The 20,260-nt window shown below is 49.8% G+C and overlaps 11 protein-coding genes across 11 annotated transcripts; 5 read left to right on the top strand and 6 right to left on the bottom strand.

The window, feature by feature from the left end:
* Positions 1-129: 129 nt before the first annotated feature.
* Positions 130-1,380, bottom strand: BJY04DRAFT_37526 (uncharacterized protein). The gene is made up of 3 exons (XM_073720239.1): positions 894-1,380; positions 576-829; positions 130-497 (listed from the first exon to the last, which is right to left on the bottom strand). The coding sequence occupies exons 1-3, from the start codon at positions 1,167-1,169 to the stop codon at positions 338-340; spliced, it is 690 nt and encodes a 229-aa protein (XP_073572427.1). The 5' UTR covers positions 1,170-1,380; the 3' UTR covers positions 130-337.
* A 212-nt stretch (positions 1,381-1,592) lies between these two features.
* On the bottom strand, positions 1,593-1,894 carry BJY04DRAFT_217107 (uncharacterized protein; the record flags this gene model as incomplete). Its single annotated transcript, XM_073715946.1, has 2 exons — positions 1,593-1,778; positions 1,838-1,894. 2 exons carry the CDS (start codon positions 1,892-1,894, stop codon positions 1,593-1,595), a joined length of 243 nt encoding a protein of 80 aa, XP_073572426.1.
* A 44-nt stretch (positions 1,895-1,938) lies between these two features.
* On the top strand, positions 1,939-3,669 carry BJY04DRAFT_37544 (tRNA-splicing endonuclease subunit sen54 N-term-domain-containing protein). The gene is made up of 3 exons (XM_073720240.1): positions 1,939-2,217; positions 2,266-3,020; positions 3,070-3,669. Exons 1-3 carry the CDS (start codon positions 2,105-2,107, stop codon positions 3,507-3,509), a joined length of 1,308 nt encoding a protein of 435 aa, XP_073572425.1. The 5' UTR covers positions 1,939-2,104; the 3' UTR covers positions 3,510-3,669.
* A 388-nt stretch (positions 3,670-4,057) lies between these two features.
* Positions 4,058-4,435, bottom strand: BJY04DRAFT_217105 (elongin C; the record flags this gene model as incomplete). Its single annotated transcript, XM_073715945.1, has 2 exons — positions 4,058-4,245; positions 4,309-4,435. 2 exons carry the CDS (start codon positions 4,433-4,435, stop codon positions 4,058-4,060), a joined length of 315 nt encoding a protein of 104 aa, XP_073572424.1.
* A 186-nt stretch (positions 4,436-4,621) lies between these two features.
* On the top strand, positions 4,622-6,031 carry BJY04DRAFT_186504 (SDR family NAD(P)-dependent oxidoreductase). Its single transcript, XM_073710917.1, has 4 exons — positions 4,622-4,644; positions 4,694-5,342; positions 5,393-5,783; positions 5,864-6,031. The coding sequence occupies exons 2-4, from the start codon at positions 4,818-4,820 to the stop codon at positions 6,019-6,021; spliced, it is 1,074 nt and encodes a 357-aa protein (XP_073572423.1). The 5' UTR covers positions 4,622-4,644; positions 4,694-4,817; the 3' UTR covers positions 6,022-6,031.
* Positions 6,032-6,165: 134 nt separating this feature from the next.
* Positions 6,166-9,147, bottom strand: BJY04DRAFT_186499 (E1 ubiquitin-activating protein ubaB). The gene is made up of 9 exons (XM_073710914.1): positions 8,590-9,147; positions 8,317-8,487; positions 7,960-8,196; positions 7,789-7,913; positions 7,675-7,739; positions 7,345-7,621; positions 7,113-7,288; positions 6,939-7,051; positions 6,166-6,886 (listed from the first exon to the last, which is right to left on the bottom strand). Exons 1-9 carry the CDS (start codon positions 8,650-8,652, stop codon positions 6,269-6,271), a joined length of 1,845 nt encoding a protein of 614 aa, XP_073572422.1. The 5' UTR covers positions 8,653-9,147; the 3' UTR covers positions 6,166-6,268.
* A 395-nt stretch (positions 9,148-9,542) lies between these two features.
* BJY04DRAFT_37478 (uncharacterized protein) lies at positions 9,543-11,535 on the top strand. Its single transcript, XM_073720238.1, has 2 exons — positions 9,543-10,532; positions 10,586-11,535. Exons 1-2 carry the CDS (start codon positions 9,960-9,962, stop codon positions 11,336-11,338), a joined length of 1,326 nt encoding a protein of 441 aa, XP_073572421.1. The 5' UTR covers positions 9,543-9,959; the 3' UTR covers positions 11,339-11,535.
* Positions 11,536-11,571: 36 nt separating this feature from the next.
* Positions 11,572-13,210, bottom strand: BJY04DRAFT_186495 (uncharacterized protein). Its single transcript, XM_073710913.1, has 2 exons — positions 12,860-13,210; positions 11,572-12,786 (listed from the first exon to the last, which is right to left on the bottom strand). Exons 1-2 carry the CDS (start codon positions 13,042-13,044, stop codon positions 11,637-11,639), a joined length of 1,335 nt encoding a protein of 444 aa, XP_073572420.1. The 5' UTR covers positions 13,045-13,210; the 3' UTR covers positions 11,572-11,636.
* Positions 13,211-13,333: 123 nt separating this feature from the next.
* cyp5 (putative peptidyl-prolyl cis-trans isomerase) lies at positions 13,334-14,520 on the top strand. Its single transcript, XM_073710912.1, has 3 exons — positions 13,334-13,384; positions 13,447-13,512; positions 13,603-14,520. Exons 1-3 carry the CDS (start codon positions 13,373-13,375, stop codon positions 14,164-14,166), a joined length of 642 nt encoding a protein of 213 aa, XP_073572419.1. The 5' UTR covers positions 13,334-13,372; the 3' UTR covers positions 14,167-14,520.
* On the bottom strand, positions 14,521-16,463 carry zpr1 (zinc finger-containing protein ZPR1). Its single transcript, XM_073710911.1, has 2 exons — positions 16,172-16,463; positions 14,521-16,101 (listed from the first exon to the last, which is right to left on the bottom strand). The coding sequence occupies exons 1-2, from the start codon at positions 16,307-16,309 to the stop codon at positions 14,818-14,820; spliced, it is 1,422 nt and encodes a 473-aa protein (XP_073572418.1). The 5' UTR covers positions 16,310-16,463; the 3' UTR covers positions 14,521-14,817.
* BJY04DRAFT_37460 (RTP1/Tango6 family protein) lies at positions 16,307-20,260 on the top strand. Its single transcript, XM_073720237.1, has 3 exons — positions 16,307-16,749; positions 16,806-17,385; positions 17,435-20,260. Exons 1-3 carry the CDS (start codon positions 16,677-16,679, stop codon positions 20,220-20,222), a joined length of 3,441 nt encoding a protein of 1,146 aa, XP_073572417.1. The 5' UTR covers positions 16,307-16,676; the 3' UTR covers positions 20,223-20,260.

The following is a 20,260-nucleotide window of genomic DNA, read 5'->3' as shown; positions in this document are numbered from 1 at the left end:
CTTGTATCTAGTCTCTATTTTCTTCTACTTCTTCTGGTTAGGGCCTGGGAACCGGGACGAGGTGTCTGGTCTGAATTCTTTTTTTTTTTTTTTTTTTTTTTTTTTTTTTTTTTTTTTTTTTTTTTTTTTTTTTTTTTTTTTCATTAGCCTCTTCCTTCGTTAACGACTAGGAGCTGGAGCTAGGTTATACCATTTTGCTCGAATATTTCTACTATATAGCTATGTATGTTCAGTATAACGTGTACTATCTAATTCTGGAGAATTCATTATCACTGTTGATAGAGCCGGCCACAGGTACATCTATACATCTTGGAAACTTCATTGACTCCATGTATTTCTACGCCTCACCCGAATCCCTTCGAGCCGGCACTGCCTCCTCCTGGCGCAAGAACCTGACACTAAAGTCAATTTTGAACTCACCACCAGGAACTCGCCAATTCGCCCCGCTTTGAAATGAGGCATAGCATCGCAGCGGAATGAGAATCAGATGGACAAGCCTGATCATCATATTAGCCCTAAGCCTAGCAAGACTGCAAGGGGAAGACATGGGAAGAGAATGAAAGAGAAAGACAAACCCAACAATCAGCCCAGCACTTAAGCCGATTCCCAACAGAACAATCACCGCTCGCGCGGCATTCGCAGCCCCCGTATCAGGCAGCCAAGTATCTGGGTTCTGATCGAAGTTCCGGGCTATAGCTTCAGGTCCCCATTTTACCGTCAAAGCTACAATTACAGCGTCGAAGATGAGGTTTAGCCAGAGCCAAAGCGGGGCACGGGCGTGTCGGAGGCGGATGAGATTGAGTGATGAGGCGATAGTTGATAAGATGCTCTGTGTTTCGTGAATTTAGTTGATGAAGGGTATGAGAGTTAGCGAGGCAGAAGGGAATACGTACAATTCCGAACAAGCCCTGGACAAGCCCTAGAAGCGTCCAGAAGATGTAAAAGCCATGGGGGTTGGCGGCATCGGTGAGAATGACTGTCAGGTCAAAGACAAGGGCAAAGATTGATAGAGCGGCGGAGAGGTGCGTGAGGACTACTGTTGTTCGGTGGAATGGGGGTTTCTCGAGGAGAGATTTGGTGACATTGCGGTCTTGGGGTATAGTGTACTCGCCGGCCTCGAGGGGCTCCGAGTCGGCGAGGAGAGGAGTGCTGTCTGAGGCAGAGGCCATGTTTGCAGATTTAAAAGAGCAGAGCGTAGGCGGGTGCTGGCGCAGGTTCTCGGAGGTGGTCTCCGTATGTGGAGGAGAAATCACAGGTTGAAGATAAAACACCCGAGACCACAGTTGGCACAGGGGAAATTCGAGTTGAAATAGATCGGGTGGCTGGCTTGGAGATGCTTGACCGAACTAATTGTTGAAGTCCGCGATTGCGGTTCAAGGTCCCTTCGTAGGCTGTAGAATTTCTCTCGAACAGTTCCCTCGAGCCGCCAGCGAGTGAGGTTGTTTGTTGTTGGTCCCGACCCCTCCCTCAAGCCCGCCGCCATCGATATTGGATCGCCGCAGGCACCGATGTTAGAGAACGTATACGCCAATGTCATGCGTGTTTTACTGGCCATGAACAGTTCAGTACCCGAGACTTTGAATAGGTGATTCTCATTTTCCGATTTCCAAAAAACCCATTGCGAGGCTGAGTGTATCGGGGTCCAATTCCTGAGGTTCTAGGCCGCCCCTGACTCTATCGATATCCCGCAAGCAGTCTTTGAGTATCCCCAGAACTGTCTGATATTGGGTAGAGGAGGGCCCGTATGTGTTTAGTGCGTTGGTGAGACTCATTGAGATCTGCACCGGTCAGGCAGGGTGATCAAGCATTAGATCAAGCAGGCTATGCCGATTCTTACCTGGATGAGAACCTCGTTGTAATCAAGCTCCTCACTATCTGAAGCGTCGGATCCCATGGTGTTTGACAAATATAGAATCTACTTCAAGGAATAAAGATGGGGAATGGTGGGGAAGAAGCGTGGGCTTGCGGCATGACTGATAACAGGGACCCCGAACTTTTTTTTGTCGCGGGTAGTTATGACTTGACTCTGTCAACTCACCACTAGGATCACCACCCAAGCCCGCAGCAAGCCCGCTGCTCAATAGAAGCTTGCTCCAGCTTCATCATGGCGGACCTAGACGAAGATGCGATTAATAACCCCTCGACTGGGGGAGGTCCTGCCGACATTGACCTGTCGGATGAGACGCAGGACTTCCGCATGCTCAGTAACCTTTCCTTGTCAGTCCCACAGCCTGGCTTGTGTTTTTAACGTCTAACCTTGTATAGCTTGACAGATGCTACCGATACCTCCCTTCCGCGACGAGGGGAGAAGGATTTCGAGCCCAATCCTACTCTCTACCAGGCCGACGTCCTCTCCGCATCCCGACAGGCGATGCACAACGCGCTTGCCTATCCCCGCCTCCATAACCCAAAGAACAAGGTCATTGGAGTATATGCGCCGAACGGACCTGCGCCGCCCGCACCCTCCGCATCTCTAGAGACGATTACTGAAGATCCTACGCCCGAGAAGCATGTGCCGGTCGCTGTTGGGGTACACCCAGACTGTTGCGTCTACGTCACGAACCCAAAGGGTATATTCTTCAAAACAATAGGGCAGGGAGATCGCTGGGGCCGAGTGTGGTTACTTCCGGAGGAGGCGGTATATCTGCTTGAGAGAGGGAGCTTAGACATAAGGTGGCCGCGCTGTGCTGTAGGTGCATGCGACGAAGACGATATTAGTGACTCTGCCATTCCGATGAGCTTGCAGGCTGCGTACGCTTGCTTTATTGGGTATGGTGGACTGACAATGGAGAGATATTCGGTGTACACTGGGTTGAGGCGCTTAGGTTACGCTGTCATTCGAGCACCTGGGTGGGCTAACGGGCATGACGAGGGAAAAACGGACTCTGCTGGCGGACCGCAGTCTCTCTGGCAGGGCCCAGGGCTAGCCGGGATTTTCACGCGCTTCCTGACATGGCTTCGTGCTGCCCCAACCACCGCAATGGGGCCAGTTGCTGGTCTCGGGTTTCATCACAACTACCGTATGGCTATCTTTGCTTTGTTCTTGAATATTGCTAACGTCTACTGCAGCCGAGATATATTGCAGACTCTCCATCATACCCTACTACGATCCCATGGCATCTCTACCGTCACCGCGCGCAGAACTGCCCTATGCCGTCGTGTGGCATGTCTATAAACCATCACCTAATTTCCGGAAATCTGCGCCACCAGATCCTGACTTCAAGATCGCTGTTGTCAACGCCCGAACACATACCACTATACCAACCTTGTCGCAAATCGGCGCTTTACTCGAGAGCACACCATTAGACCCGCCGGACCCCAAGAGACACATATATGTACGACTACGGAATGGATATCGAAATGTCGTCCTTGCTGTGGTCGACCAGGGTGTTGTGAGTTATCTCCGGATTGCAGATGCAGTTTTCGGGAAAGAGAAGCTATATAACGTGAGACCGCAAGCCGGGAACAAATCCCGAGGACCGCCTCAACACAAGTTCAAGAAGCGATGATGGATTATAGTGAGATTAAATAACTAGCCCAATTCGTGCCCACCGATTACCGCCAGTACGGCAACAGACCAAAGCAGCTTGTCTCTCCCGGAATGAGGCCGCTTTCCCCATGAAAGGTGGATAACGGTAAACAGTGAGAAGGAGATGACTCTGATATACCATCGTCTTTAGAGCCTCCAGCCACAGATTAAGGCTGGACACGGATGCCAGATGGAAGGTTGCAGACACGCTTCCCAGGCAAAAGCTGGGAACTGAGTGCGCAGATATAGGATAACAGAGAATCAAGCCAAACGCGCAACTATGTATCAAATCAAGAATGAATGTCTTTATTGTATATAACGAAAAGGCACATACAGTGTCTCACCAGAAACGCCAGCTATGATCGAGAAAAACAAAGCACCTTAAAGCTATCCGATAGAACTCCAATCCCAATGCTACCAGTCGTCCTCAGATCATGTGCCCATCACTCGTATCGAGAAGCCCATAACCTAGAATCCTGTCAGTCCCTTCAAGTCCAAAGCTGAAGTCACAAGAACATACATCACGCATCATGTATCCAGGTAGTCCGCAGCCATCAACAACTCCAGACACAATTCCGGCGGAATATCCATATCTGGAACGTTCGTTTGGTTCTTGTTCTTTTCATTGTAGCAGAGGTATTCGCAGACTTTCTCGAGAACGATCCCGGTCAGGTTTTCGAAGACGCAGCGGCCGGACAGTGCTTCTGAAAATTTACCTATATCAAAGAGAGCATTAGCAAGACACCCAGTCATTTAATATGTGTTTTGAGGAGACTAACTTGCGGGATCGAGCATGCGGCGTATCGTGCCCGAGACGCAGGCTGTGCTTCGCGGGATGATGAACTCAAATCCGTCGCCGGAGACAAGAGTTATGTATTCGTGTTGCGCTGTATCAGAAGATGCCATGTCTGCAGCAAGGAGTAAGTGGTGATGTGGATGATTGGTAAAGTGTTGAAGTAGAGGCGGCAATTAAAGGCAAAGAGAGAAAAGAGGCGCGGCGGCGGTGATGTGGTCCGTGCTTAAGCTCCGCTCCCCGCCGCTCTCACAAAAGTCTCGGCCTGCCTCGGCCTTTCCCTGACTTACACCTGATTGAGAGGCGCTCGATTAGTCTCCAGGTTAGTTGCTAGGTTTGTTGAATGAGTTGAAGCTGACTTCTATATAAAGGTAGCTCTCACTTCCAAATAATACTTTGAAAAGCTCTGAATAGAGACATCGCGGCAACCAAGCTACCTTCGTATACTTCACTCAACTTGGGGCCACCCTTCGCCCACTCAGGAAACTCGCAGCAATGCATCGCATATGCATCTCTTCCCTGCGGGTATTCTCGTCTCCCCCAATCCGTTCTCATAGCAGTAGAAAGCTTCTCTCATCACCTTTTTCCAAGCCACCATTCCTAACCCGCCAATTCACCTCCTACAACAAAACCACCAACGGCACAACATTTCACCCCTCTAACAGACTATCCGGGCGAACATGCATGATTACAGGTGGGAGTTCCGGAATTGGGCTCGCAGTCGCGGAGCGCTTCCTCCAAGAAGGCGTCGACCGCATCATCCTCGTTGGACGATCCTATAAGCGCCTCGTTGGTGCAGCGAAGCAATTGGAGCGCCCTGCTTCGGAAGATCTAGATGCCACACAGCCTACTGGTGATGAAAGTGATAGCGTGGCCACTCGAAGTCCCGAAGAAGATCAATCGCAAGACCGCAGCAAGCTCTCACCAGGCACACTCATTGACTCTTCAAACCGGATCAGTTTTCTGGTTGGAGATGTATCGGAAGCTGCTTCTTGGACTCGGGAACTTGAGGGCGCGATGGCATGGCCCTTACATCCATATTACTTCGAAGCTAAGCTAACACCGTCTAGCAATCTGTACATATCCTCATCAATGCCGCTGGAATCTCAACTTCCCGCGTCCTCGCCCAAACCTCTCCCTCGGACATCTCCCAAGTTCTCCGCACAAACCTAGAAGGTTCCTTACTGACCTCTCGTGCCTTCGTCCGTGCCTCGATACGTAACAGGATCAAGAGCCGTACCGATATTGACGCCGCTCCGCCGGCCTCAAAATGCATCATTAACATCTCCTCTCTCCTAGCGCTTAAAGCTGGCACGGGGGCCGTTCCCTACGCAGCAACTAAAGCCGGGATCCTCGGTCTGACGAGATCGTTGGCTGTTGAGACGGCGCATACATTGAGAGGCCAGATAATTCGATGTAATGTGATAGTGCCGGGGTATATTGAGACGCCGATGGTTGCTGGTATGTTCATCCTTCGTTTGTCCTTTTCTCCCTTCTCTGCTATGTAAGCACCAGAATCTGATAGAAAGGCATCTTGATAGACTTCAGTGACGCCGAAACCACACGGCTGAAGGGAGAGATTCCGCTAGGCCGATTTGGCCAACCGCATGAGATTGCCGATGCCGCTGTTTTCCTCGCGCAGAACGAGTATGCGAACAACTGTGTGCTTAACTTGGACGGCGGGCTGAGCGCACTTTAACTATCCGATGAATGGAGACTCGGATGTACGATATACAGCAAAATGAGATTGCCGAGACCACAACTAGGAAGCAGCCGACCCTATTCTTAACGAGAACGCTTGTGTTCGTGAACCCTGTAGGTATATGTTACATGAGGTAAATCGAAAGAAGAAGAAAAAAAAAAAAACAACCACCGATGGAAGAGGCCCGAATGCAGATGTCCCGCCAAATGAAAAGAGAATTTACATGTCATTTAGCCGTGAAAGGTCAGTCATCAAGAATGATAGCGCCACCATCAGTTTCGTCCAAATTAATGGGATTTGCTTGGTCTACGCCATCTGAGAGGGTAACGCCGGCCACGCGCTTCGTAGGAGGGTCGCCGTTCTCAAGTTCGGCTTCATCAGCGTCGCGTTTCCGTTTGCCTAGATTGGCAGTTCCATTGACGTGGTCGTGTTCAGTGGTAGAGGTAAGTGCTTCGGGTTTGCGTTTAATTTCGGGTATCTTATCGAGGACGATGGGTTGTTCTTGTGATTCGGAATCGCTAAGTGGGACAACCACAAGTTGGAGGTTGACTCGCGGCTGCTCGTCTTCCTCATCGATGACCGTGAGGAATGTTGAGGTTGTGACACCGAGATCTGATAGTTTCTTCGGGAGATTATCTTCGAGATCTGGGTCATAGATAGCTCCCTGATCGGTGCTTATGGAGAACTCTTCCCCGTACTCGAGCTGCTGCCGAAGTATGTTCTCGACAAGGTTATTGAGGGTAGCACGCGTCAAGTCTATCTCGATCTTGGCCTGCGCAACGGAGCACACAGGACAATCGCGATTTGGGCCACTGGTCTTTTCGGAGTTTATTGCTCGAGCCCCTGAACGTTCGAGGAAGAGCTATCCCAAGATATATCAGTACGAGCTGACAGACTGTCCGAGATACACTTACCATAGTAGCATCTTTATAGTCGTTCTTCAGAATCTTGAAAGCTTGTAGAACGCAGAGACCGGCCGTCATTGCGTTCGTAGTCGCAATCGCCGGAATGATATTACCCGCCATCTCTAAAGGCAAGTAACACAGTTAACAAAGTACACCGAGAGCTTGGTATATCGAGAGACGTACGCTTTGTGTCGAATTTTGACTTAGGGTCAATCCCGAAGATTGTCGCGCGCAGATTGGCACTGGCGGAAACGAAGTCTAGTGTGTCAACATCGTCTTTGTCAAAGACTAAGACTGCCTGGGAGTTGCCGTTGCCTGATTCTTGAAGCGTCTTCAGCCGTGTGCTGAGCCGGTTCAAACTAAACGGCCTGTCAGCAAGTCCCTTAAAGAGGTAGCAGTGATCATGCATCTATACCTATCCTTGAAAACAACCATATTCTCGGCCAATGTCCAAACTTTTTGATCATTGGAAGATATCGTCGACTCGACACTAGACAAAGCGCTCTCCAACTGCTTGTAAGATAGTGGCTCTGGGGCCTTTCTGGTTTTCCAGATATCGATTCCACGTAATCGATTGATATCGTCTTCGAAGACCTTTTCAAAGACCTTCTGCGCGAACTCGTCGGAACCCATGGACCTACGTATTTCTTGGAGAGCTCTAGCTTCTTTCTGCAGTTCCTCAATCTCCTCTGCTGTAAATGTTGTCAGAGAATTTCATGGCAGGAATTGCAATAGCGCGACAAACCATTGTCAGCATCTGCCGAGTAATCAAACTCTTCTGTATCGGTTTCGCTAGTTCCAAACAACTCCCTCGTAGATTATTAGCTATGAGCAAGTATCGAGGACTGAAAGCACATACGGTAATAGATAGCTTTTTGCCCAAACAATGCAGTGGATAGGCTGGCTGGGCGTGCTTCTGATAGTACACACGGGGAAAGTCTTAGGGGTCTCTTTGGAGTTGCAGTCGTAGCACTCAGTCACATTCTATAAGGGTCAGCGGTGTTATTTGGCAAGGAGGATGAGAGCAAACCTTCTTGATGACCTGCACCTGACCATTAAATCCAGTTGTCCCACTCTCAACCAAGTGCACATCGGCAGCGAGACACATCCGGTTTACATGGCGTCTTGCGTCGAGATTGTCAAGGGCATTAAACACAATTTTGAAGCTCGCGAACCAGTCGACGTTGAACTGTTTATCCTTGATGTTCGCATGGTAGGCCTCAATCTTCGCGCCAGGCTGAAATTTCTGCGCCACTTCTTTCGCAACCTAGCACAAGCATATCTGTCAGAGTCCTTGCCAATACAACCAGGATACCGAGTAATGAAGAGAAAGCGACGGGTCGGCGAAGGGTGATGACGACATCTAGACTCGGGAACTGTAACATACTAATGCTTTGGATTTCTTGATGTGTTCGTAGCGGAAGAGAAATTGACGGTTCAAGTTGCTTAAGTCTATCGTATCGAGGTCGACGATATGAACTTCGCCAAAGCCAGTGAGAAGGAGGTTCTTCAAAAGCTCACAGCCGATACCGCCAGCGCCGACGAGAAGGACTCGTGACTAGAGTGTGAGAATTTAATTGTTAGCCATGTAATCGCGCATCAGGCGGAATCATAAAAAAAATCACAGCCAGTTGAGTGAAGAGGTAGAGAGTATGAGTACCTTTCTAATATCGGCGGCGGTTTCACTGCCGAGACATTTCTTGAGATAGGATCCGCGCGTCATGATGGCGCGCAAGGAGATGATAGCCAGTAAACCTAGGACTGAAGACGGATAACAGGAAGAGACATCTCAGGGTAGAGAGGCAAGTAATTGAGGAAAGGAAGGGTAGACAAATCGGCTGCAGAGAGAGCAGGAAGGATGAGAAAGAGAGACAGGCGCTGGGGCTCCGGCCGGAAGTAGATGAAAGAATGACGCCGCCGGCGAGCTTCAAACGACCCCTCGGTTATCTCTCGCTTCACATCCGCGGGGAAAGATTGATATCTATCAGCAAGACACCAATTGATTCGAAATGAGCTGCGCTTCAGGGGAAAACAAATCTCAGGGCCTATGTTGAACCCGGAAGCTATGATGCGACCTTGTTTTCCTTCCTATAGAATTCGGTTGGCGGGAGGAAGAAGAGGATGAGGAACTGAGGGTAAGATGATAGATGATGAATCGGAGGTGGCCATCCAAAAACTCTTTTAATTAAGTCGGGATAATCCTAGGACTCGAATGTCGAAAAGTGTTATGGATTCCGCAAGGTAGCCCTCAATTGTATCTTGTCATGTGTTGTGGACTCGCTATCTGGACTCTAAAAGGCCGAGTAATATTGCTACTAGAAGCCTGTCCAATTATCGAGAGCACATGAGACCCCCAAGGTATTTGGACGTTACTAGAAGACAATGAAGACAATAAACACAATGTAGGTAGCTTCATGACTAACCTACACTTGAACAATCAATTCCTTCACAGCTATAGGAGATGTGTTATAGCTGTCTCACACCCTGCGCAGTGCCTGAGGCTTTGGATAATGTCCGTCCAAATCCGGAAAAGCCTGAAAATGGCGGCATTATTGTCTTTCATATAGTGCATAACTTAGTGCATATTAGTGTGTGTGGATCACCCAAAAAAAAAAAGATTCACCAGGTGGAAAAAGAAACGAGACCTCTTATCATAAGAAAAAGCGTCAAGAGTCCGGCAGAGATATTGGAGCTTCACAAATAAATGACTACCTAGCCTACAATTGACCTGATTTTGTCTCCTTACGAGTATCTCTCAAGGTATTCTGGCAGCTGTCAGCCCTGTCAGGGACGCCTCAAGCGGAGCCCCTCTGGATGATCTCCCAAATAATTTCTTGGGTCCATCTTTGGTCTTTGGGCCGTTGACAAACGGCACATCGTTTTAAGGCACCGTCGCATCGACATTTGGCTCCTCCTATCTTGTCTCTTTCTCCTACTCAGAAATTTTCCCCATCCGACTCAATCGCTCCTCACTCCTCCCTGTGCGATTTGTCCGATTCAACAGTAAAGCACACAAGCTTCACGGCGCCCATGTCTGACGACGAGGTAGACCACGAGTTGATCGCGCTTCTTCGCAAGTCACTTGGTCTAGGAGGAGGAGCCGCAAATCCAGGCGCCGCCGAAACGAAAGTCCTCGAAAACGCGCAATACGTCTTCGACAATGCTATCGACGTCGCCCTAGATCCCCACAAGACCAAGGCCGCAGCGGAGACAATATGGCGACAGATTCAGAAGAAGGATTACTCCACGAGTTCATGGTCGGAGCATGAGCTACACCCCAAGGCGAAGGATGAGACCACGGTGGACTTCATCTTCACTATGGACTTGTTGAACTTCAGCTTCTGGTCGGCCGAAACGGAAGACAAGCGATTTGCGATTGAGTACCGGGAGAAGAAGTGGACTGGATATTGGAGCTTGGTGGCTGCATTGCAACGGGCTCTGGATGAGGGAATTGAGATCACAACCCCAGAGTTCTGGGCAAATGAGGAGGAGTGCACCGAAGAGCTGATCAAGCATGTTTTCCGGTCCGCAACCGCTGAAGAAATGCCTCTGCTCACAGAACGTCTGGAGTGCTTACGTGAAGCCGGGCGAGTGCTCTGCAATGTAGGTGCGTTTGGTACCACTGACTCACATTCGTACTAATGGAGTTACTACAGGACTTCGAGGGTAGCTTCACCAACTGCATATACAATGCGAACTACTCAGCTGCAGCTCTAGTCAATCTTCTAGCGGAGAGCTTCTCATGCTTTCGGGATGAAGCCATCTTCAACGGACGAAGAGTACGGCTCTACAAGCGCGCCCAAATCTTGGTTGCCGATCTCTGGGCGTGTTTTGACGGGGAAGGATACGGAGAATTCCATGACATCAACAAGATCACGATGTTCGCAGACTACCGCATACCCCAAATGCTCCATTTCCTTGGCTGTCTGATGTACTCTCCGCCGCTCGAAACACAAATTCGTAACCACAAAGAGATTCCAAGCGGTTCCAGCCGGGAGATCGAACTCCGCGCTACCAGTATATGGTGCGTCGAACTCATTAGACGCGAAATCGAACGACAGCACCCCGAACTCAAAGCCGCGAAGACAAACGGCCATTCAACCTCGAATGGTCACTCACACTCACGCTCAAATTCACAATCTAACGGCGTCTCCTATTCAAACGGGCACTCCAGAAAGCCATCTGAACATGGCAACGGCAACAACAACAGCGACAAAGGTGTTCAAGAAAATGGTCACCCTGGAAAACACTCTCGACACGGCAGCACCGCCAGCAGCAGCAAAACTCACGGACCGAGAGAAATAAACGCGATACTCATAGATTTCTTCCTATACGACACGGCGAAAGAACTAGAAAAAGAGGGCCGGGAAACAATCCCCCATCACCGGACACGGAGTATCTGGTACTAGATCTCTAGAACTTGTTCTTCATATTTCCTTGGTAACTGGTTATTATTTTTGGTGCTACATTTGGGGGTTCTTGGGGTTCAAGGTCTTTTGGATAGACTTGGTTACCTGGCTGGTTGTGAGTATTATCTTTCTGGGCGCTCACTGCGCTGGAAGCAGGGATGGACGCTGTTTATGTTTATTTGGGTTATTAGATATGATAATAGATAAGATATAGGTAGCCGCGAGGCTAGGGTATCGAATATTCTTTCTTGTTATATCTTGAAATTTGCTATTGATAAGAGGCGTACCGAGATCGAAATCAGGCTTGAGCAATACCCGGCTCTACCTGTTCGATCCTCGCCATTATATCTGCCTTCCATTCAACATAATCCTCCCTTCGGTCGGTACTCAACCAGTCTACCCTATCCTGCATCATCGTCCCCAGCCCCGCGAGAAGCCCGCGCCTGGCAGAGTCTTTCGCAAACGACACTCGATCACCAGGCAGGGTCTTTAAACGTTTGGTGCTCCGACCATTGCCATCCTCGTCGCCGTTTCCGTTGAGCAACTCATCATCCCCATCAAGTTCACCCGCATGCGGGATATTCTCAAACCACTCTTTGCCATGCGCCCATTGTCGTTCCATAATTAGCGCAATCCACTGGTCAACATCTTCACGGTGGCGCCGTTCTCTAGAGGAGAGACCGAGACTCACGAGTGCGGTTTGGCGCATTTCGGAGAAGGTTTTCTTGTCCATTTTCCGCGACGAGTCTTCAGTAGTGTCAGTAGATGACTCGCTTGGCTGGCGCCGGCGCGCGAGTACGAGAAAGTAGACGGAGACGATAAGAGCATATACAATCTCCTTGAAATCTTCGTCTTTCTCCTTGTCTTTCACGGATGTGATGGGTTCTAAGAATTCTGCTGACTCTTCATCGAAGTCATCTTGGGTCTCGATGAAATATAAGACTGAAGATACACCAGCGAAGATATGAGGAGGGAATGTTCTTGAAATAGGTGGCCTGGACCATGTGCTCATTCGTGGTGCTGGCGTTGAGAGTGTCTTGCATACCATACGGATGGAAGCCATTACCCAGGCAGGGGCGTCAGGGATCTTAGTCGAGGTAAGATGATCTTCGGCAATCCTATTTGCCCGTGGGGGAGGGCGTGCTTCATCCGCATTTTTGTATATATTTTTAAGAGGTGTAGGCTTGCTCGGAGTATTCTCCAACCCTCGCGGTGTCGCCGAAACCTTCGATGGGGTGCGTATAACCCTTGATTGTTTGGTCGGCGTTGTCGGCGCAGAGCCAGGCCCTAAGGGCGTACCCGATGCTGAAGGGCTTTCTGGTCGTTTTGTGGGGCTCGATAGGTTAGGCGTTAAGGACTTCTCGAGAAATGAGTATAGCTTCTTGTAGATTCGTGGAGGACATGGTGGGTGGCCGAGTAGCGGAGGTAGTTGTAGAGGCCGCGTAAGCCTGGAGATTCGGCCAATCGTCAGTAAAGAAGTTTTTCTTTCGCGTACTCGATATTGAATCTGTAGAGACAAACTTTCTACATGCTAGTTCAGCGCAAGCAAATGGACGCGCGATCTCCTCGTCTGGCTTCAGGCTTGAAGAAAAACTCCGAGATTGCGCAACAAATGAAAGCGCGAGACTTCGGAGCTCTTGTGGAAGATCTTGGGCATGTGTAGGTAGGAGAGTGGCCAATGCCTGCTCGACAGGTCTGTTGTTCATTATGTCGGACGCTGACGGTGTTGTTTGGTAAGGAGAGTTGAATATTGGGGCTGTGGCATAAATGGGTGCAGTGTTTGAAGGCAGTTTGACAGAAACTCCCTCCTATGTAACGTGACTAGGATTGTGGAAGGTCAATGAGAACTGGATAAGTCAATATCAGCAATTTCACAGCTGTAGTCAACTTGTCAGTCACAAACAGATCTATGTCACATACCATTGCACGTCATGTGACCAACAGCGCCGTTATCTTCTCCGAGATGCATTCCGCACTGCGAACTCCACGAAGAACTACACATCAACTTTCTGGCGTTTCAATTGTTCCCCGAAGATGTCGGTTACTGTATGTATATCCCAGAGCTTCGTCTTCTCCCAGCTCAAAAGCTGACCGGCTCATCATGACAGCTTCACACCACCCAGGGAGACCTCAAGGTCGAGCTTTTCTGCGAAGCTGTGCCAAAAACAGCAGAGGTACGTGAGATCGCAATATGTCCTGTGCTATTTGTTCCTTTAGACTCCAGTCTTGTATGGACGAAATTGACTAATCAAGAGTTTCATTAGAACTTCATCACCCTTTGCGCAACCGGCGCATACAATAACACCCCGTTCCACCGTTTAATGCCCGGATTCATGATTCAAGGCGGCGACATCTCCCTCGGACCAGCAGCAGACGCTTCTACCACAGGCACAAAGCCCATGCTCCCATTTGACGACATTCCGAAAGGTGGCACCTCGATCTACCATCCCTCCGCGCTGAACCAAGAAATCCACCTCCCAGCCCTCAAACATAACACGCGCGGGGTCCTTTCTATGGCTTCTCGACCGGTCAAGAACCAGACGGCGCCCGGATCACAGGGGGCGACGGGGTCTACAATAAATGGAAGCCAGTTCTTCATTACGTTTGCTGCGGCGCCGCATCTGGATGGTACGAGCACTGTCTTTGGGAAGGTTTTGAACTTGACAACACAGGATGAGGGTGGTGACGTCCTGACGAAGTTGGAGAAGGCGAACGTGAAGGTTGATAAGAAGGGGAGGGTTGTGCAGCCGAAGGAGGGTGAGGAGACAGATTATGAGCCGCTTCGGATCAACAAAGTGACCATCCATGCGAACCCATTCGCTACCTGAGGGTTTTATGGTCGGTTTTGGACCGCAGTTGAGACAAATATACCCTTGCCCTTATCAGGGAGTATCACCGGAAGGCCATGACTCCAAATCTCCGAAAAGGAGATGGGCTCGCAAGAAGACTAGGTAGGTGCTCTGCTCCCAGGAATCACACGCCAGCATATGCTCCTTACTCGACCGAGCTCAAAGGCACTACTGAATCCAGTTACTGGCCACGCTTCGTGCCCTGGATTGTATCCTGTTGAGAGTATAACTCGATAGCATGCGGGTGCCCTTAAGGCAACCTTCTCTTGTCTCAAAGCCAAGTGGTACATCTGATGTTGATGCAGTTGCCGCTTCCAGCAACAAAGTACGTAATATAAAAATAAGCACGAGCTGGCAGAAAATGGCAACAGCAAAATCTTCTATCATAACGACCTCTAAAAATGAACTTTTCGTACCCAATCCCATAACACAGTATTCACAAAAGCCATCATCACCTATGCTCAACGGTTCCATCCAGAACACCACCTCCAGATGTCAAGCGAAAAACAAATGTACACGAGAAGTCGAAGCAAGACCACAAATGCTCACAAAGGCCGAGATATCATGAACACATCAAAAAATCAGAGATCGTGAATAGAGACAACGAGATGTCTATTGGGTATCGTTAAATCATGACTTGTTCTCAGCCTCTTCAGCTGCCTGTGTCTCCTTCTTGTCTTCGTCCTCTTCGTAACCCTCAACCTTCATGTCCTTGAGACCAAGCTCCTCCTCTTCCTCCTCTGTGCGGGTATATTCTTCGGTCTTGATTTGAGGATCGGCGGCAGGAGCGCACAAGTCTTGAACGTAGCTGTTGGCCATAGGGTCTTCGAGTGTCATAACAAACTTCAGCTCACCGCTGATAGCCTGATCGAGACGGCTGAAGAAGCGAGCCCACTTCTCCTTGTCGGAGGCGGCCATGCTGTCGCCTCCGCTCTGTGTAGAGTCATCAATATCGTAGATCTGGCCCTTGAGCTGGTCGCGAATCTCGGTGAGGAGACCCTCAACAGTTGTGAATCGTCCACCAAGAGTGCCAGGCTGCACGGTAACCTCGAGCTGCTCACTGTAGAGCGCGCAGGTATCAGACTTCAGAATGTCACGGTGAAGATCGACAGTGTTTTCCACACTGAGTGTAATGCGCTTTCCTTTCTCGGGAACCTCTCCTCCAGTTTTAACATCACTGGATCGGTAACCGCAGTGATCACAGACGTTACTCCAGATGAAGACTTCCTTGAAGTAAGGGATGTCGACCTTCTGCATGTTGACGACGCAGTCCTTGGAACAGGCAGGACACTCGGCGGGGAGGCTGTACACCTTGCCATCAACAATATCAAGATCTTCGGGGTTGCCGGTAGCATCTCCCTCATTCTTCACGGCTTCGGGGTCCGAGGCAATTCCAAGCTCCTCATTCTGTTCGTGGGTGCGGGGGTAATCGCGACGTCTGTATTTGCGGCCGGTATCTTGGATGGTAGGGGCAATCCAGGAGTTGCCGGTAGGATCATCAAGAGAAACAGTAAAGGGGTAGCCTTCTCGATCCAAGATCTTCTGCAGGTTGTCGATGATCGGTGCTAGAGCATCGTGAAGCTCAGGTGCCTGCACCTTTCGCAGAGGCTGCTCGCTGGAAAGCGATTCGTGGATCTTCTGAATGACACCCTCGACAGTAGTCAACTGACTTTCGCCCTTTGGCATCTCAATGCCCAAAGACTCAACCTTGAAGATGGACACATCACTTCGGATAACCTGACGCTGCATATCCTCTTCATTTTCAACATCGAGAGTATAGATCGTGCCCTTCTCTTGAATTTGCCCAGCGGACTTGACAGAGTTGTCCTTAAAGTGGCAATGTTCACACTCAAAAGATTCTAGGATAATGTCACGGAAGAAAGGGACTCGGAGGAGGAGTAGCCTGGTGGTTCCCTGAGCCCAGCGTCAGATTTATTTCCCCCGCGGATAGCCAACTTCGAGCTGGCGGAGGGGAGGAACCTACATTGTCGTGGCAGTTCATGCACAAGCTCTCCACCTGCATGACACCGGTTTCTTCATCTCTCTCAACAAGGTCTCCCGGCTTCTGGAATTGGGACTCGGCAACGTCCTCCTGAGTCACAGGCTTGTCATCGGTCGACATGATTTTTTATATATTGGCGAGTTGCGAGAGGGGAATAGGATTTGGTCGGAGATTGCGAAACACAAGCCGACGGTAAGAACCTCCAAGTATACAGTAAAAGAAAAGAAAAGAAAAGTTGTATATGACGGAATGTTCCTGGGCCTTCCACACTCCAACCACAGGAGTGGCGGGGCAATTTTTTTTCGTCTCCTGAGGGGCTAATCGATAGGTAGGTAGTGTTTGTCAGCCTCTTATCGATAAGAACGTGAAAGAGCAATCATTCAACCGAGCCACTACAGGTACTCATAGAAACATCAAGCTCATCTATTGCGGTAGCTTAGGAATATACTACCCGATGTGGAAACTTGGACAATCTGCTTTATAGGATATGGGAGACCCAACGGGAATCAGAGAGGCCTTCGCTGCGGCGAACGAGTTCCTAAGCCCTGTTCTTCAGCGAGGCATGTAGACTCGAGCTATCCGACTGGGGTGCAATAATTTGCTAACTTGACTCAAGATGAACTCCAAAAATCCCGTGGCAAGTCGCTGATAGCGCTCTTGAGTCAAGAGTCATCCGAGCCTTCAGAGGGTATCTCCGGTAGAGCAGCCGTCATCGGCAAGGCGTTGGACTTGCTCTCCCAAATCCATGTAGCATTTGTTAATCCAGTAATCGTCGCACCCCAGAGATCCCTGTGCGGCGAGAATCAAAAAGACCCGAACCTTGAAGATGCGAAGCGACGACGCATTCTTCATGCTCTTCTGGACTTGGTCTCTCTGGAAGGGATTTACCCGTCACTCTCATCCGGAGTGGGGATACCTCTTCAGCAAAGGGTGATAACCGTCTTGCCAGCAGGTGTGATAGCCCAACAGGCTACCCCCATGTCCAAACAACCACAGAATGAGGCCTTACTGCGCTGTATACTAGTGGGGGTATCGGACATCATCTTTGATACTCGTCCCAGCATACAACCGGTGATTACTGGGCGAATCTTGAGTGATATAATAAGCGCTTCATCAGACTTGGGCTATAACCCAAATATCTTGACCCATGATGGCCAGTCCAGGTATCGTCAAATCTTAACAAAAGTAATTGAAGAGTATGTGAGACCCACGGCATGGTAACTACATACACTGACGCTTCCATAGCACCTCGAGCCAGAATCTGCTGCCGACACTATCTGCTTTCCTTCAGTCCAATCCAGCTCCATGGTTTAAATCTATCATCACCGGGCAGCTCTCTAGGGTGCCTCTGCGTGTAAATGGAGTGATGCAGACCCTTATTTTCCTTGCTTCTCAGTTCGCACCGTCTCTTGGACAGGAGGCTCAAGAGCAAGCATCTAGCGGACCACATATTACAGTAAACGCCATCATGCACGCCTCGAGGCTGCTCTCAGCTGTGCCCCAGGACATGGAAGCTCCAGACTATTTCAAGAGCATTGGGCCACAACTGTTGGCCTTAATTGATGGCGATGATCTGGATTTGCGAAAGGCTGCAGCGTATATAATTGGCAACGGGATTCTTGGAAAGAAGGCGTACGGCACTCCGGGGACAATTGGGCATTCGATATTCCTCGAGCCCATCTTCAAAACTCTCCTGGGAGCTCTCGATGCAGCTTCACGTGTACATCTCAAGCCACCCAACGAGACACAAAACTCAATGTCCGAACACATATCGTCGAGCGAGCCCGAGATATTATTGGCAGTTAGCAGACTGAAAACATTGGTTCTGCAACCGCCAAATCCTGGGCTCGTCAAGCGAGCCGTTTTCCCAATCCTCGTTCCGCTCTGGGGCTTAGCATGCTTCAGTATGCAACAGCAGCATACTGCTCTTCACAATGATGTAATGGCAATACTGCAGACATACTTCGGCATATCAGTTGGGTTTCCACCGCTGAAAAAGGTTGTCGATAACCTTCTATGGGATGGCGGTTCAACCTGCAGATATGCCAGTGACTCAAGAAACAAAGTCCTGTTGAGGAAGCCCGTCACCAACGAATCCCACAGTAACGTTGTGGGCCTCATTGATACTCTTCAGTCCCGGGCTAAGTTGTTCACAAGTCTTCTTGATGCTGACCCTAGCCGGGATGAGCAAACAGGCGAAGTTTTCCTATATGTGAGCAAGACATGGCTTGCCCGGCCCTCAAGCAACGCCCGGACACCACAAAAGCTTCTCTTGCCAAACGATATTGACGAATCTGACGATTTCATCGGGAAGCTTGTTAGCGCTAAGCTAGCAGAGACACTCTTGGACAATTTCAAAGACACACTCTCTCGGCGACCGCTTAAGGTGCTGGAGCTTATAAAGCACTTGATAGATGGCGCATTGAGCGAGACGGAGACCCTAAGGAAACAGACAGACAGTCACTCATCAGGCAAAGTCTCTCTATCATCACTTGCCAACATCGTGCCTTCGCAAGAGGCCGAGCCTAACGAGACCTCTGAAAACGACTCCTCTGAATCACTTCAAGTTGTCTTTAGTTTACTTTCAACGATCATGGCCTCTCCCGACTTCTCCATGTCTAGCGAGACAAGTGTGATTCTTACTGATATCAAGGAGAGGCTTGATAAGCTCCTTTTCCGTTTACCCTCGTCGCTATCAAAATCCGGCACAACGGCCTCCATGCTCCTTGAGATCCAGCTCGTCTCGCCAGAGCAACAAGAAGCCAAGGGCAAGTCATCAGAGACCCCAGACTTCGAAATACACCGCCGCGCTCTAACAAATCTCAATTCTGAACTCGCACCCGTGCAAGCAGAAGGATTCTCTCTCCTCTCGGATCTAGTGAAGAAATCTTCACCGATCCTCGACATTCCATCTACCTTGACGCTCCTTTTAACAATAATAACCGATTCCTCAGAAGCAGCCGCCAACGACGAGTTCATCTACCTCAACGCCATCAAGCTCATCGGCACGCTAGCATCTCGACACCCACGCACTGTGATTAAAACACTTGTCGAGCGATACATCGACAGAAGCGAAAACGCTACCCTAGACCAAAGACTCAAAGTCGGCGAAGCCCTCCTTCGCACTGTCCAAGATCTCGGCGAAGCACTGAGCGGCGAAACAGCGAAAGTCCTAGGCGAAGGACTAATTTCCGTCGCAGGAAGACGGGCTCAAAAACCCCAAGCACAAAGGTCTCGCCAACAAGCTCTAGAAACAGAAAGACGGAAACGAGAACGCGAAGACCGCCAGAGACAGAAAGATGAGTCTTCAGGCTGGAAACTCTCTGCACCAAAAATCCTCGAAGAGATCATCGACGAAGATGGCTCCGACACAGAGACCCCGGAGCAAGCAAGCCGCTCAGCAAATATTATCTCCGCCTGGGCTGCAGGTTCTGCTCGCGACGAAGAACCCGACGACCTCCGTGTCCGCGCCTCAGCGCTGTCGATCCTTGCTACGGCCATCCAAACCAATATTCTTGGCCTAGGCGCCTCAATCCTCTCTTCGTCTGTCGACCTCGCCCTCAAAACTCTCACTCTCGAGCCAGACGATGAATCTGCAATTCTCAGACGTGCAAGTGCTGTTCTCCTCCTCGACATCCTCAAGTCACTCGATGAAGCGCGCTATGCGAAAGGGATCCAGAATATCGGCTTCGGATTTACCCTCGCTGATGAATCTTCACAGATGTTTGGGGCATACGCTGTAAATGGAAGTAGGGGGCCGACGACGATTGGGAATATTCCTCACATGCTAAGGACTCTTGCGGCGGTGGAAGCCCACGAGACAGACACGATTGTCCGTGGACATGTTCGAGTATTGACGGAGAGTTTAGAGGCTTGGATTGAGAAGGCGTTGCTTTGGGGCGTTGGACGGTCTGGGGATAATGATGAGAGCGAGCCGAGGCTTGACCTGGGCGATCGAATCGCTGGTTTGAGTTTTGATCCGTTGGCTGGAAAGAATGAGGCTTCAAGGCCTAGAATTGAAGAGATTGAGTAGGCTTATAGAACACCTTGGGTGGATATAGAAAGAGCGAG

The sequence above is a fragment of the Aspergillus karnatakaensis genome, assembly GCF_047715665.1.
Source record: "Aspergillus karnatakaensis strain CBS 102800 unplaced genomic scaffold BJY04scaffold_18, whole genome shotgun sequence".
NCBI classification, from domain to species: Eukaryota; Fungi; Ascomycota; class Eurotiomycetes; order Eurotiales; family Aspergillaceae; genus Aspergillus; species Aspergillus karnatakaensis.
The sequence above is the reverse complement of the archived record's forward strand: the minus strand, read 5'-3'. Positions and strand labels throughout refer to the sequence as shown.